The sequence below is a fragment of the Ursus arctos genome, unplaced genomic scaffold (genome assembly GCF_023065955.2).
Source record: "Ursus arctos isolate Adak ecotype North America unplaced genomic scaffold, UrsArc2.0 scaffold_29, whole genome shotgun sequence".
NCBI lineage: Eukaryota > Metazoa > Chordata > Mammalia > Carnivora > Ursidae > Ursus > Ursus arctos.
Genome location: NW_026622974.1, coordinates 4,424,393 through 4,437,181, shown reverse-complemented (window position 1 = coordinate 4,437,181; position 12,789 = coordinate 4,424,393). Strand labels below are relative to the sequence as shown.

Sequence of the window (12,789 nt, the reverse complement as noted above, 5' to 3'; positions counted from 1 at the left end):
AGAGTATGTGGTCAGAAGTGCTTTCACTTGGCAGGCTGGAGACCCAAGTCCCCCTTGCCGCACACTCAATGGCTTGTAACTTGGGCAGATTGTTTTCCAGATTGGGCTCCATTGTTTTCGTTTGTGGAATCGAACCAGAATCCCTGTGGGTTCTGACAAGCACCAGGTATGGGAGCATTTGACATGCTGACGGGTCCCTCTTTTGGCCACCATACCCAGCAGTAAGTGTAATGCACAGTAAGATAAAGGACCTTTTGTGGCCACTGCAGGCACCCAGGAGCCTGAACGTGTGTTCCATCTGGAAACTTTAGGATCTGGGTTGGAAGCAGACCTAGAAGGAACTGCAGCTCCCTTGAGCCCCTTTTCGCTGCCCCCTCTTCTGGTGGTGCAGAGCTGCACTCGCCAAAGCCAGACCCCCACTAGCGCCCCAGGCGGGCCACTGTTGGGGAGGTTTGCTCTGCACTGCTGTGATTGACTCCCCTGGCCCCACCCACACTGAGGCAGGGCAGGTCGGGCTAGGGGGCCCAGTGCCAGGGGTGGAGCTCGGCATCTTGGCGGGGGCTATTAGGGGAGTCAGGAAGGAGTGACCCAGCCATCCTGAGTCCAAGGTTCTTGCAGCCAAGAGATGACTAGAAGGCTACAGAAGAAAGGGGTGGGGCAGGAGTGAGGGAGTCACGTGGTGAGAGGGCACAGAGGCCAGACAGGGCAACTGGGTGCCACCCAAGACAGAGACTTGGAATAGAATCTGTAAGGGAAAAAGGCCAGGACTTGGGAGAGGACGCCCAGGACAAGACAGCGAAACAGAGGGCAAACAGGGTAACCACAGATGGCCCACGCTTGCTTTACTTTGCAGTATGGTGGCCCCATAGTGCTGTGGGTGGTTCTCAGAGCAGAACCACCTTGCGGGTCCATGCTATTCTAGGACACAGAAGACTGGCAGCAGGCCAGGGCAGCACTGGGCCCCAGGGCACACTGGGGCTGCTACAGCTGGCCACTCGGGTGCCTCTCTGCCTTTGTGCCAGAGATCATGGCCTGGCTCTTTTATTGGCCCGGGCCATGCCCTTATTCTTGAGCTAGCTCTCGGGAGCCAGAACTTTTTGCCCTTTTCTGGGTTCTCATGCTCTTTCTGAGCCTGTCCTTCTCCATCGGAAACCCAGAGAGGGTCCAGGCTCTAGTAGCCAGATCAGAATGCACCACATGCAAGGGACAGGACGGGATTTTCTCTCACTGCTGCCCCCCGTGCCGCTGCGGTGCCCACAGGCTCCCGCATGGGCCAAGCTGTAGGCTTAACCCCATTCATCCCACTCAGTCTCCCACAGAGTGCGTACCTGCTTATCCGCAAGGGATAAGTCTCCCGCAAATTCTTATGGGAAGAACACACCAGCGTTGGCCCCAGCGCCCTGCATGTCCCTGCCTGCAATCCAACTCCTGGGTTGCCCACTGTCCTCAGCACACAATCTAACCCCACCTCCGCTCTGGCCTGATTTGTCTGAACTCAGCCACCCAGGTGAACAGGCCTGCCCGCCCTCTCACCAGCACCAGTGAAGACATGAGCCTCCTCCCTGCCCTCAGGACTTGCCATCTGTCCAGGGCACACGCTTCCTGTGTGACATGGACAGAAGTTTGCTCCCCTGCCCCCCTTGTGAGACCCTCCTCCCAGCCTTGGTTCTTTATATCCCAGACAGCTGGCTGTATACAAAGGATCACATACTGATTCCATTTACATGAAATACTCCAAAACAGGCCAATCCAGAGACAAAGTGGTTCAGCAGCTGCCTAGAACTCGGGAGATTGAGAAGAAATAGGGAGTGTCTGCAAGAAGATATGGGGTTTCTTTGCGGGGTGTTGAAAATGTTACAAAACTGTAATGGTTCCACAACTTGCTGAATAGACTAAAAACCACTGAACTGTAAAATTTAAATGGGTAAACTGTATAATATGAATTATATCTCAGTATGTTGCCAATAAAAAGCAAAAAACAAGCAGACCAACTAACCCGTAGCTGAGGCTCCGAGCTCTCCAATGTCTCCTGTGGGTCCTTGACGAGGGGGGAAAGTAGCCTCTGCAGGCCTGGGGATGGACATGCATGGTGTTTTGACTACCGTTCATCTGAAGCCCCTTCTCATACTTGGAAAACGCCACACAAATCACAGGAGACAGAGCCCACCTCCCACACATAGCAGACTGGACACGGCTTTCCCAGCTGTCCCCTTGCAGCCATATAACCAAGGCTCAGCCAATCAAATGCCTCCGCCAGGACTTCGTCCATCTAGAGCAAAGCAGGAAGGAAAGCGAAATACCTCTGGTGGCAGCAGGGACAGCTTCACCACACCCTGGTTCCCAGGTAGGATTTAGGGTGCTTTTTTAACTGCTCAGATTTATCTGCCAACCACCATTCCTTTTTTTTTCCCTTTACTTTTCTCAAGCCTTAGTGTTTCTGTGAGCCAAGAGTTCAATAGTCTTTTCCTGCTTTTATCAGCCAGAGTCTGTTCTTCGGCTCTAAAATAGGATTGACATACGTGACATCAGGGACCCCATAGCATGGATCCCTCTGGGCAAGGCAAACTATCCTGGTAGCCTCACTCCACAGCTTACAGTCACTGGGAGACAAACATTTTATGCTCTTCTCACATTTCAGTCATCACAGTTACATCTTTTCCCCATCCCAGAAGCTTAGATATCCTAGCTTCTCTCTTCCTTTTCCTGATAGCTTTTCTTTAGATGTCTTTCAAATGTTCTGTAATTTTTTTTTAAGATTTTATTTATTTGAAATAGCGAGAAAGTGTGCACGAGCAGGGGGAGGCACAGAGGGAGAGGGAGAAACAGACTCCCCACTGAGCAGGGAGCCCGATGTGGGGCTCGATCCCAGGACCCTGAGATCATGACCTGAGCTGAAGGCAGACGCTTAACAGACTGAGCCACCCAGGCGCCCCTCAAATGTTCTATAATTTCTTATGATTTATCAATTTTAAAAAAATTTCTATGGCCAATGTGGGGCTCGAACTCATGACTCTGAGATCTAGAGTCGCACGCTACCGACTGTGCCAGCCATCAAGCCCAGTTAGAATTGACTGGGCTTTCTGAGACCTAGGGTTTATAAATTTCAATCCTACAAAATTCCCAGCCTCTTTAAAATATTCTCCCGGGGGGCGCCTGGGTGGCTCAGTCGCTAAGCGTCTGCCTTCGGCTCAGGTCACCATCCCAGGGTCCTGGGAATGAGCCCCGCTTCAGGCTCTCTGCTCAGCCGGAAGCCTGCTTCTCCCTCTCCCTCTCCCACTCCCCCTGCTTCCATTCCTGCTCTTGCTGTGTCTCTGTCAAATAAATAAATAAAATATTTAAAATAATTCTCTCCTCTGGAATTCTGATTGCATGTATCACATCAATCTTCCATATTTCGTTTTCTCCATGTTTTTTAATCTCTCTTCCTTCGTTTCCATTTCTCTGTACCTCTGTGCTCCATCTGTGTACCTTCACATCTACTTACTTCCAGTTCATTCTTCTTTCAGATATGTCTAATCTGTTAACCATAAAGTTTCTAACTTCAAATAGTGTTAATTTTTAAAAGCTTTATTTTTTTATCAAACCAATTTGGTCCTTTTAGATATTCTTTTCTTTAGTCATACCTTTTCTTTAAATATAAGAAAGATATTTTATATTTGTATTTTTTTTTTAAGATCTACTTATTTTATAGAGAAAGAGAGAAAGAAGAAGGGGCAGAGGGAGAGAATCTCCAGCAGACTCCCTGCTGAATGAGGAGCAGGTCACAGGGCTCGATCCCATGACCCTGAGATCATGACCTGAGCCAAAATCAAGAGTTGGATGCTTAACTTACTGGGCCACCCAAGTGCCCCTATGTTTTGTATTTTATATTTCTGACATGTCTTTGCTGGTCTGATTTTGTTGTCTATTGTCCCTAATGACTCTTACTCGTGGTGATTTCCTTCCTTGTATGCTTTGTATTTTCACTGAAAGCACATATTCCTTCAAATTTCACATATTCCTTCAAATTTTATCTGAAGGAATTCCTTGAAGCTTGGGTTGAAAGTACAGACCCCAAGAGAAGATTACATCTGCTTCTGCCGGGTGCCTGGGAGCACGACCAATCTGAGACCACTTCGAACTGACTTACTAGCTTGAGGATTTCCCAGTCTACACAGGCAGTATGAATCCTAGCCCCGAACAGTACCGAGAGCCGGCTGTGCTTACACGCTACTGCGGAAACTTTTTGTCCCCATCCCCTACCTCCCCTCGGATCCAAAACCAAAGCTAAGTAGGTGAGTTGTGGGAGTGGTTCCCTCTCTCAATGGCTGTGTCTTCTTTGAAGTTTAAGTTGGAGGGGTCTCTGGTCTGACTTCCTTCTCTGTGGGAGCCTTACGTTTGTTGCCAGCCCCCACATGTGGCCCACGGAAACAGCAGTTCTAGGCCACTCACAAACCCGACCAAAAAAGCAGAATAAAAAGTGACAGGAATGTTTATGAATTGGCTCTTACATAAAGTCCCAGCCCTAGGGAGCCATCCACAGACTTCATGGCCTTCACCAGCCTTAAGATCACTCACTGGCCCTTTCTCTTCTATACCACAATCACTGGTTTAAAGCAAGGATGGGAGGACTGGAGGACACGATGAACCAGATCCAAGCGGGGGAAGTGTGGCATAGCACAAGGTTGAGCGCCTCTTCTTGTCCAACCCTGGGGCAGTCCAAGAGCCCTCTAGTCGTCTTTGAGCCAATCCAGCTCAAGGGCAGTTATGATCCTTGCCCTTGAATGGACAAGAACCAGAACAGGCCAAGCCCAAGTCTGTCCCCATAGATCCATTTCTCACTGGGGCAGTGGCAGAGCTCAGGACAGTTCCTTATTACTCTTTGCTCAAGGGGAGATGTCTCCGGTCCTTGCCTGCATTTCGGCGCCTCTTTCGACTCAAGAAGCTCTCTAGCTTCTTGCTGCGTTTCAGCTCCTTGAACTTCTCAGCTAGGACCAACTGGCGCTGCTCAGCTAGAGGACAGGGAGAAAGGAGGCTGCTGAGCAAAGGACAAGGCACTCTTCCCTTTCCCCAGGTCTGTACCTCTCAAGCACTTTGCTGGGATACATGCCTCGGTTGGCGTGCACTGGCGAGTGCAGCACGTGGTTTTGTCTATGATCCCGTGCTTTCTCTATTACACCAACTGTGAGCTCCTTCTGTGTGCCCGGCCCAGCATATGGAGGGGAGCCAGGAGAGAAGTAAAGGCAACCCTCCTTGCCCATAATCTATACTTAGGGAGACGAGAATAGTTACAAATAACTCCTCCCTACCACTTCTACTTTCCTCCAACTTCCCATGGCATCCAGCCTTCTCGCCTCCCTTAGGGAGCCCATGGACCCCCAACACAGTATGCTGCATCTATGGCCCCTGAAGCCCATCCCTGTAACCAGCCTGCAACAGCTGCGCCCACTCACATCTCTTCAGGAAGTACGGCCGATGGCCCTGCTGGGCCCGAGCCCTCTGCTCCTGCTTCAGGGCCAGGCGCAGCTCCTGTTGCCGCTTGCGCTCCTGCTGCGCCATTTCTTGCTGCTCCTGAGAAGCGAGGAGGAGGTGGGTGAGATGGGTGGGCGGCAGGGACGGGCAGCACCTCCTGGCTGCCCTGACCTGTTCTCACCGCCCACGTGCAGTTCTGAGCCCCTCACCATCCTCTGAAGCAGCTGCTGCAGTTTCTCATGCTCCGGCCCCGAACGGTGCTTCTTCAACTGCCTTTTCACGAGCTCCACAGCACAAAATGAATACGATGGTTAGCAGTCTGCACACGTTGGCTGAAATTCTGTGCCAAGCATTATTCTAAGAGGTTCACGTATGTTAATGCAAACAACACTCTGAGACATGAATTCCTATTATCTCCTTTTATGATTAGAAAACTGCGAAGTTAAGGAACCTACCAGTGGTCACACGGCTGGTCAACTAATGAGCCAGGATTTGAATACAACTAATGAGCCAGGATTTGAATACAGGAAGCAAATTAGGGAGCATTAAATCAGTTAAGGAGAAATAAATCTACCCACCACTATGCTCCCTGTTCCCCTCTGCCCGACTCTCTAACTTGTACCCTAGTTTCCCACCCCTCGGAATCTCCATGAGCCAGTCTCATGTTCCACACCTCTTTCTCTTTGGCTCGGATGTCATTCAGGAATTCATATGTTTTGTCAAACACCTCAGGATTATATTCGCCTGACAGATCATCAAAGCGGGGGTCCCGGGCTACCTTTGGAGAGAAAAAAACAGTATAAAAGAACTGTTCAGTCTTCCCTGAGACATTTCTTCCTGCCTCTTCCTCACCTTCTTACTGATGGGGACAACTTGACGCAAAAATGGCACCCGGACCTTGGCTGACATTTCCAGAGGCCTACGGAGAAATTAAAGGACATGTCTAGGGTCTCCAGTCTTTTTTTTTTTTTTAAGATTTTGTTTTTTTATTTTTTGAGAGAGACACACACACACACACACACACACACACACACACAGAATGTGCATGAGCAGGGGGAGAGGCGGAGGGAGAGGATCTTAAGCAGGCTCCATGCCCAGTTTGAGAGCCTGATGCGGGGCTCAATCTCATGACCCTGAGATCATGACCTGCGCCAAAATCAAGAGTCGGGCACTTAACTGACTTAGCCACCCAAGAGCCCCAGATTTTATTTTTTTGTTAAGATTTTGTTTATGTATTTGAAAGACAAAGTGAGAGAGAGAGCCCAAGTGGGGGACAGGGAGAAGTAGGCTCCCCGCCTAGCAGAGAACCCAATGTGGGGCTTGATCCCAGGGCACAGGGATCATGACCTAGGCTGAAGGCAGACGCTTAACCAACTGAGCCACCAAGGGCACCTCCCCCCCTCAGATTTTATTTTTCAGTAATCTCTACACCCATGTGGGGCTCGAACTCACAACCCTGAGATCAAGAGCTGCATGTTCTACCAAGCCAGCCAGGTGCCCCAGGGTCTCCAATCGTAATCAAAGGCCTCCAACATAAGAATTCAGACACCTACTCAAGGTCCCAGGTATTCTCCAGTTCCTGGAGCAGGGCTTGCTCCTCACCTGTGCTTATCTGCAACACATGCATTTTGGACACGTGATCTAGAACCTTGCTTCTTAGAACTGTTTCCAGCTGCCAACTGTTTGTATGTCTTAATCCCCAGTTGGTCCTGCAATTCCAACAGCTCTTCAAATGGTATGTTAGATGTGTCTGTGGAAGAAGGGGTGGGGACACAACTCAGCACAGCATCTCCCAGTGCTGTGGAGACCTCATCCCACTCTCATTCCTTAGGTAACTGACCTTTCCAATATCCCCATCAGACCAATCACTACAGGCCCCAGATATACTTAGGTCCTTCAAACTGTTGCTCAAATGTCACCTACTCAGGGAGGCCTTCTCTGACTACTTAAAATTGCAACCCCTCTCCTGCTTTCTCTCCATAGCCCTTATAAACTTTGGGAAAAACTGAGATATAATTCACATATCATAGAATTCACCCTTAAAAATACACAATCCCATGCTCTGTTGCCTTTTAATGTTATTTACTTTTTTGGTGGGGGTCATCCTTTCTGAAAGGTATGAGAACAGGATTTCTTTTAAAGATTTTAATTTTAAGTAATCTTGACACCCAACGTGGAGCTTGAACTGACAACTCCGAGATCCTGCTCTGGCCACTGAGCCAGCCAGGCGCCCCGAGAACAGGACTTTTTGATTGCTTTATTCACCGCTGTAACTACAGCAGCTAGAACACCCTGCACACGGTAGATTTTCAACAAATGTTGGACAAATTGGTGAACCCTGACCTACTAACCCTTCCCCAGCAACCCATGCCTCTCCTGATCGGCTGTACTTTTACCCATGCGTTTTCTCCCTGCGGAAAACCCTCATCCTCCTCTTCAGCAACTGCCCAGGATCTCCTAACCCAGGAAGCGCCCCCTCACTGCCCAACGCGTCGGGCGCTCCCCACAGTGGTCTCTTCAGAGAACTTGGCAATCTCACGGTGACTGCGCCGCCACCGGCCCTTCCCCCCGCCCCCCGGCGCCCCTCGGCCTGGCACCGGGCCCTCACCCTTCCGCAAGTCCCCGGCGTCCTCCCCGCTGCCCCGGGCCCCGCGGGGAGACCCGGCGGCCGCCGCGGCGCGGGAACGCTCCCTCGGCATTGGCTCCGGCTCGTGGGACGCGGCGGCACCGAATGGCGCTACTTCCGCCCTAGCGGTTCCGGCCCCGCCTCTTCCGGCCTCACCAGGAGGCCGCGTCTGCGCAACGCGGGCGCTGAAAGGGCGCGACCCGCGGGTGGGTGAGCGCCCACTCGAGATAATGTCGCCGCCTCTTTGTCGCATGGCGCTGGATTCCTCGCTCAAGAGAAACCAGGGCCAGGCCTTGGCGGTATTTGGTTTCCTTTCGTTCTTGGCGGAGAAGCCAGCACCTCAGCACCCTGCCCCTTTGCAAGCTTCTGCCATCCACTCCCATCGTATTCCACAAAAACAGATCACACGTTTAGAGATTTTTTTTTAATTCATTTTTATAAAATCTGAGCTGGCTGGGAGCGTCAGGGAACAGCAACAGCTCAGGGAAGGGTGGGATTATCTGCTGGTCCTCGTCTCCCAGGTGAGGGAGAAGGAGGTTTCATGGCAACAGTTGCAACTCCTCTCAGCTCCCAATCGATGCTCATGGCTCAAGCGGGGCAGGGGGTGGAAACAAGGGTGGGGGGAAGCTCCTGAGGCTCAGACACTGCTTGCTTCTCCCTTATCCCCATTTCCTTCGCTTCCCGGCAGAGCCTGGCTGGCCTGGGGCAGAGCAGAGGCCCAGGAGCAGTTGGAAGGAGGTGTATGGGACAGAGCACCAAGGGGAAGGGGCCCTCGGCCCACGGGGGGAGGGATCTCGCCCTCCCCCCTACAGCTCCCCACTGAGTTCACAGCACAGGAAACACCTCTAGTCCAACAACTCCACGCAGAGGTATACCGAGTCCAGGGTCCAAAGGGGCAGGCAGGTGAGGGATGGGAAGGGGCAGTGAAGAGAATAGCAGGCTCAGGAAGGGAGGCGGCAGCAACTTTCTCCTACCCATGGGAGGAAACGATGGGGCGACTGATATTGCTGTTGGTGGTCATGGCATTCAGCTCCCACCTGGAAGAACAACGACAGGCAGAAAGGACAGATGGGGGGAGCCTCCACCCCCAAGGCCAGAATTGCTCAAACAAAGCTATGAACACACCAGTCCCTTCAACATCCTACAGCTCAACCACGTACAGCCACCTCCTTCCTTAGGGCCTTACTAATAAGTTTAACAATCAGGCCCCACCCACCACCGAATCCAGCATCACCCACTCCTCTGCCCGCAAGCTCACGTAGACTTCCTGTCTATGTTTCCGTGTGTGTGCTTGTGCCCAACATCTGGAAAAAATCATCTGTGTACAAAGCTGAGTAAACTTCCCAACCTACCTTTGATCCTCTGCTCAGATCCAAACAAGAATGCCCATTTTTGCTCTCCACTCCTATCCCTTTAAAGGGCCTGACTCAGCTCTCCTAGGCTTCTAGAAGCCTTCCCCGCCCCTCCCACCACATAAAAATTAAATCCCTTTTTTCCCCTCTCTTTTTTGACAGTTCTCTCCGTCTACAAAGACTTACCACGTACCTCCTTATGCCAAGACCCTCACTACAATCTACTTGGTATGAGGTACTTGTGCCTGTGTCAATCCTGAGCCAGCCTAGGATCCATCAGTTCAGCCTCGAACACTGTGTCACCGAATGCTGAACACACACCCTCTCAGCGAGTATGAAACTGAACTGATACAAGGAGAGGGAAGTGTCCAGAATGACCCCGGAAAACACAAACGCCAAATAACTTTTGGTGCTTGATTTGGACCTAAGAATGGAATTCAAAGGGAAGTAGCTAGGAAAGACCTCCCTTAATTCTGGAACTAATGTGATCCAAAGATTCCTAAACTTGTTGGTACTTTGCAGCTAACTTTAAAGATTTAATCTAACTTTCTCAGCATGTTAAAAGCAACCAAACAGGCTCAGGATTCAAGAAGTGATGCTTCTGAGCTTGGTTTGAAACACGTTTTTTTTTCCATATAATTTACCCACCTGCTAATTTTGAATCTCCTTCCCTTTCACTCTCCATAGGTACACTGTATCTCCAACAGAACAAAAACCTCTGTCCCCTCTATACCGAGACCAAGCTCAACAGATCATGCCTGTGCTACCCACTCACCCGCAACCAAGCCTTCCTCTCCAACCACTCCCTGTACCTGATGTCATGGGGCAAACAGGACTGGTCCAGGTTATACTGAATCACGGCCAGTTTACACAGAGTCTTCAGACTAGGGCCTTTAAAGGAGAAGTCAGAGGGGGAGATGGTCAGAGCCAAGCAAAGGGTCTAGTCCTGAATGTCACCACCCAAAGCCAGGGACCCTGTGGCAGCAGCACTCTGGGAATCCGTGTACTTACTAAAGTCCAAAATGTGTAAGTCAGAATGATCTATGAGGTCAAATTCATCTCCCAAACCTTCCTCAGGAGATGGACTGTAGGGATCAAAAAAGAGATGAAGGAAGGAGGAAAGACTACCCATGAGACCCTTTTGCTCAAACGCCTCCCATGCAGTCACAGACCTGGGCCCTTCCCTGAGGCCTCCCTACTTTCCTCCTAACCTGGTACCCCCGAAGAGAACAATCTTGTCACCAACAATACAGCAGCACTGGCGCCGGCGGGGACACGGCCCCTTCCCCTTCGGTTCAATCTTCTTCCAGGTAAAGGACACTGAAGAGAAGTTTATATGGAGGTTTAATACCTTCCCAGTCCGGATACCCTCTCCACCCCCCACCCTCACCCTCTTAGAACTTTTTTTTTCCCTCCCCCATCAATTGCTCCTTGTTTTCCCCCTAAAAGCAGTGCTCTGTACCAGGGTTAAACTTCCAGAGGTCATGGAAGTGCCGGTTCAGCCTTGCATTATAGCCACCGAAGATGTACAGCTCCCCATTGTAGCCAACTGGAAGGAGAGAGGAATGTGGAGTCTGAGGACAACAGATGGGAACGGGGACCCCACAGGGACAACCAGACACTCACAGGCCGAGTGGCTCCGGCGGCCCTCGGGCAGCACCGGAGTGGGCGGACAGTCTAGCCAGGCCTCAGTCCTGGTGTCAAAGACACGGATGCGGTTGCAGTAAATCTCGTTGTTGGAATGGAACGGCCCAAAGCGGTCGGCACGGCCCCCAAAGACATACATGTGACTGCCCAGCATTGTGGCCGAGTGGAAGTCCCTCCAGCGTGCAGGGTTGCCCTGGGCAGGAGCAGAGAGATGAGAGGCAGGGGTCAACATGGAGGCTAGCAGGGGATCTGCTCTCACTGAGCTTCTTATGATTTCTTCAATTGATGGTAAGGATCTGGGAGGAAGAAAGGACAGACCTTTGTACAGATAAGGGTCCATGTCATGGTGCTGGTATCCAGCTTGTGAATGTCATTGGAAAAGCAGTCCGCCTGAGTGGGAAGAGAAAGGAAGTGAAGAAAGGAATAAAACATGGGATCAGTGGTCACTGTCTGCCCCTCCACCTGTGCCCTCAAAACCTGCGAACAAGTCAAAGCCTCCTATTCCACGACCCTCAGTTTCCCTTCCTCTTTCTCATTCCCACCCTAAACCTCTAGTTTCCTCCCAGACATACCAGCTGCTCATAGCCCCCGAAAATGTACATGGTCTTGCCCAGGACACAAGCTGAATGTCCGTCCCGGGCTCCAGGAACTGTTCCTGACACTCGGGGTGTGGACCACTTGTGAGTATCTGAAAGAGAGGAAGGATGGGCCAGGTAAGCAACCTCTGAAGCGCCCTCCTCAACTCTGGGGTGCCCTATTCCCAGCCGCCTCAGCCCACACCGTTCCCCGCCCACTTCCCCGAGGCACCATTTGGCAGAACACAGCCTCTCTGAGACCCGTACTCACTGACATCAAAGGCATAAAGCACATTGCAGGCTCCTTCGGTGTCATTCCGCCCGCCCCAAAGGAAGACCGTGTCATCGATGAGGACGGTTGAGTGTCCATACCGCATGTAGGGTACCACAGGAGCCTGCCCACGGACGGCAGGCCTCACTGGGGGCAGCTTTGTCCAACGCAAGGACACTGTGGGCACAGTTCTGCTCAGCCCTGGAAAGCTCCCTTCAGGCTGCTCACTTTTCCCAAACCAGATATTCATTCCCCCATCCCTTCGGACCCTGGGGACCACCACCAAACCTCATTCAGCTACCCGTTCCCCTCCCTGATGTGGGTACCCAGGGATGGTCCCAACATGAGCTTACCTGCATTGAAAATGTGCACATCAATCTGACGCAGTGTTTCATAGTCTTCACCAGAGCAGTAGCCCCCGAAGGAGTACACCCGGTGCCCAACGGCCACTGCGGCATGGTTCACCCTGCGGGGCCCGCCCTCCAGGTGCACTGTCCACCGTAACATCCCCTGGGTCACTGGTTACAGCAACATGCCCCCCCGGCACGGCCTGCTGCCTCTGCTACCTGCACACAAGTTAGGGCCACGGGCTCCTCAGGCAAGGCCTTTGTCTGGCTCACCGCGACTCTGCCCAGGACCAGCCCTTGACTCCAAGTGTCACCCTGGTGGCCCCCCCACACCACCCCTCCAAAGCTCAGGTGGCTGGCCCTGGCCCACGGGAGCTGCAGAGGTCAGAGAACTTGCCCTGGACCTGTGTTCTCCAACAGCCAAGGGTGGGGCTGCTCTGACCTGAATGACAGCTCAGAATTTGCTGATCGAGGCCTCAGCATGGTCATACTAATTCACTCATGGAGGCCCCATCGCGTC

The 12,789-nt window shown here is 51.8% G+C and overlaps 1 protein-coding gene across 3 annotated transcripts in view; it reads right to left on the bottom strand.

Annotated features, from left to right (window-relative positions):
* Positions 1 to 3,551: 3,551 nt before the first annotated feature.
* Positions 3,552 to 12,789, bottom strand: part of KLHDC3 (kelch domain containing 3) — an 11,549-nt gene continuing 2,311 nt past the window's right edge. For 2 of the 3 annotated variants that reach the window (XM_026507417.4, XM_044387216.3), the window contains exons 2-11: positions 12,276 to 12,488; positions 11,923 to 12,099; positions 11,649 to 11,764; positions 11,395 to 11,466; positions 11,056 to 11,269; positions 10,892 to 10,978; positions 10,641 to 10,749; positions 10,441 to 10,514; positions 10,242 to 10,320; positions 8,487 to 9,114 (exon numbers count right to left, since the gene is read on the bottom strand). In XM_026507417.4, the coding sequence (XP_026363202.1) occupies positions 9,048 to 9,114; positions 10,242 to 10,320; positions 10,441 to 10,514; positions 10,641 to 10,749; positions 10,892 to 10,978; positions 11,056 to 11,269; positions 11,395 to 11,466; positions 11,649 to 11,764; positions 11,923 to 12,099; positions 12,276 to 12,429 (1,149 nt within the window). In that variant the 5' untranslated portion in view covers positions 12,430 to 12,488 and the 3' untranslated portion in view covers positions 8,487 to 9,047. Of the gene's footprint in view, positions 4,992 to 5,432; positions 5,551 to 5,660; positions 5,736 to 6,124; positions 6,230 to 6,303; positions 6,371 to 7,053; positions 7,202 to 8,486; positions 9,115 to 10,241; positions 10,321 to 10,440; positions 10,515 to 10,640; positions 10,750 to 10,891; positions 10,979 to 11,055; positions 11,270 to 11,394; positions 11,467 to 11,648; positions 11,765 to 11,922; positions 12,100 to 12,275; positions 12,489 to 12,789 lie in introns of those variants that run through there. The other variant, XM_026507418.4, reaches the window with a different exon arrangement.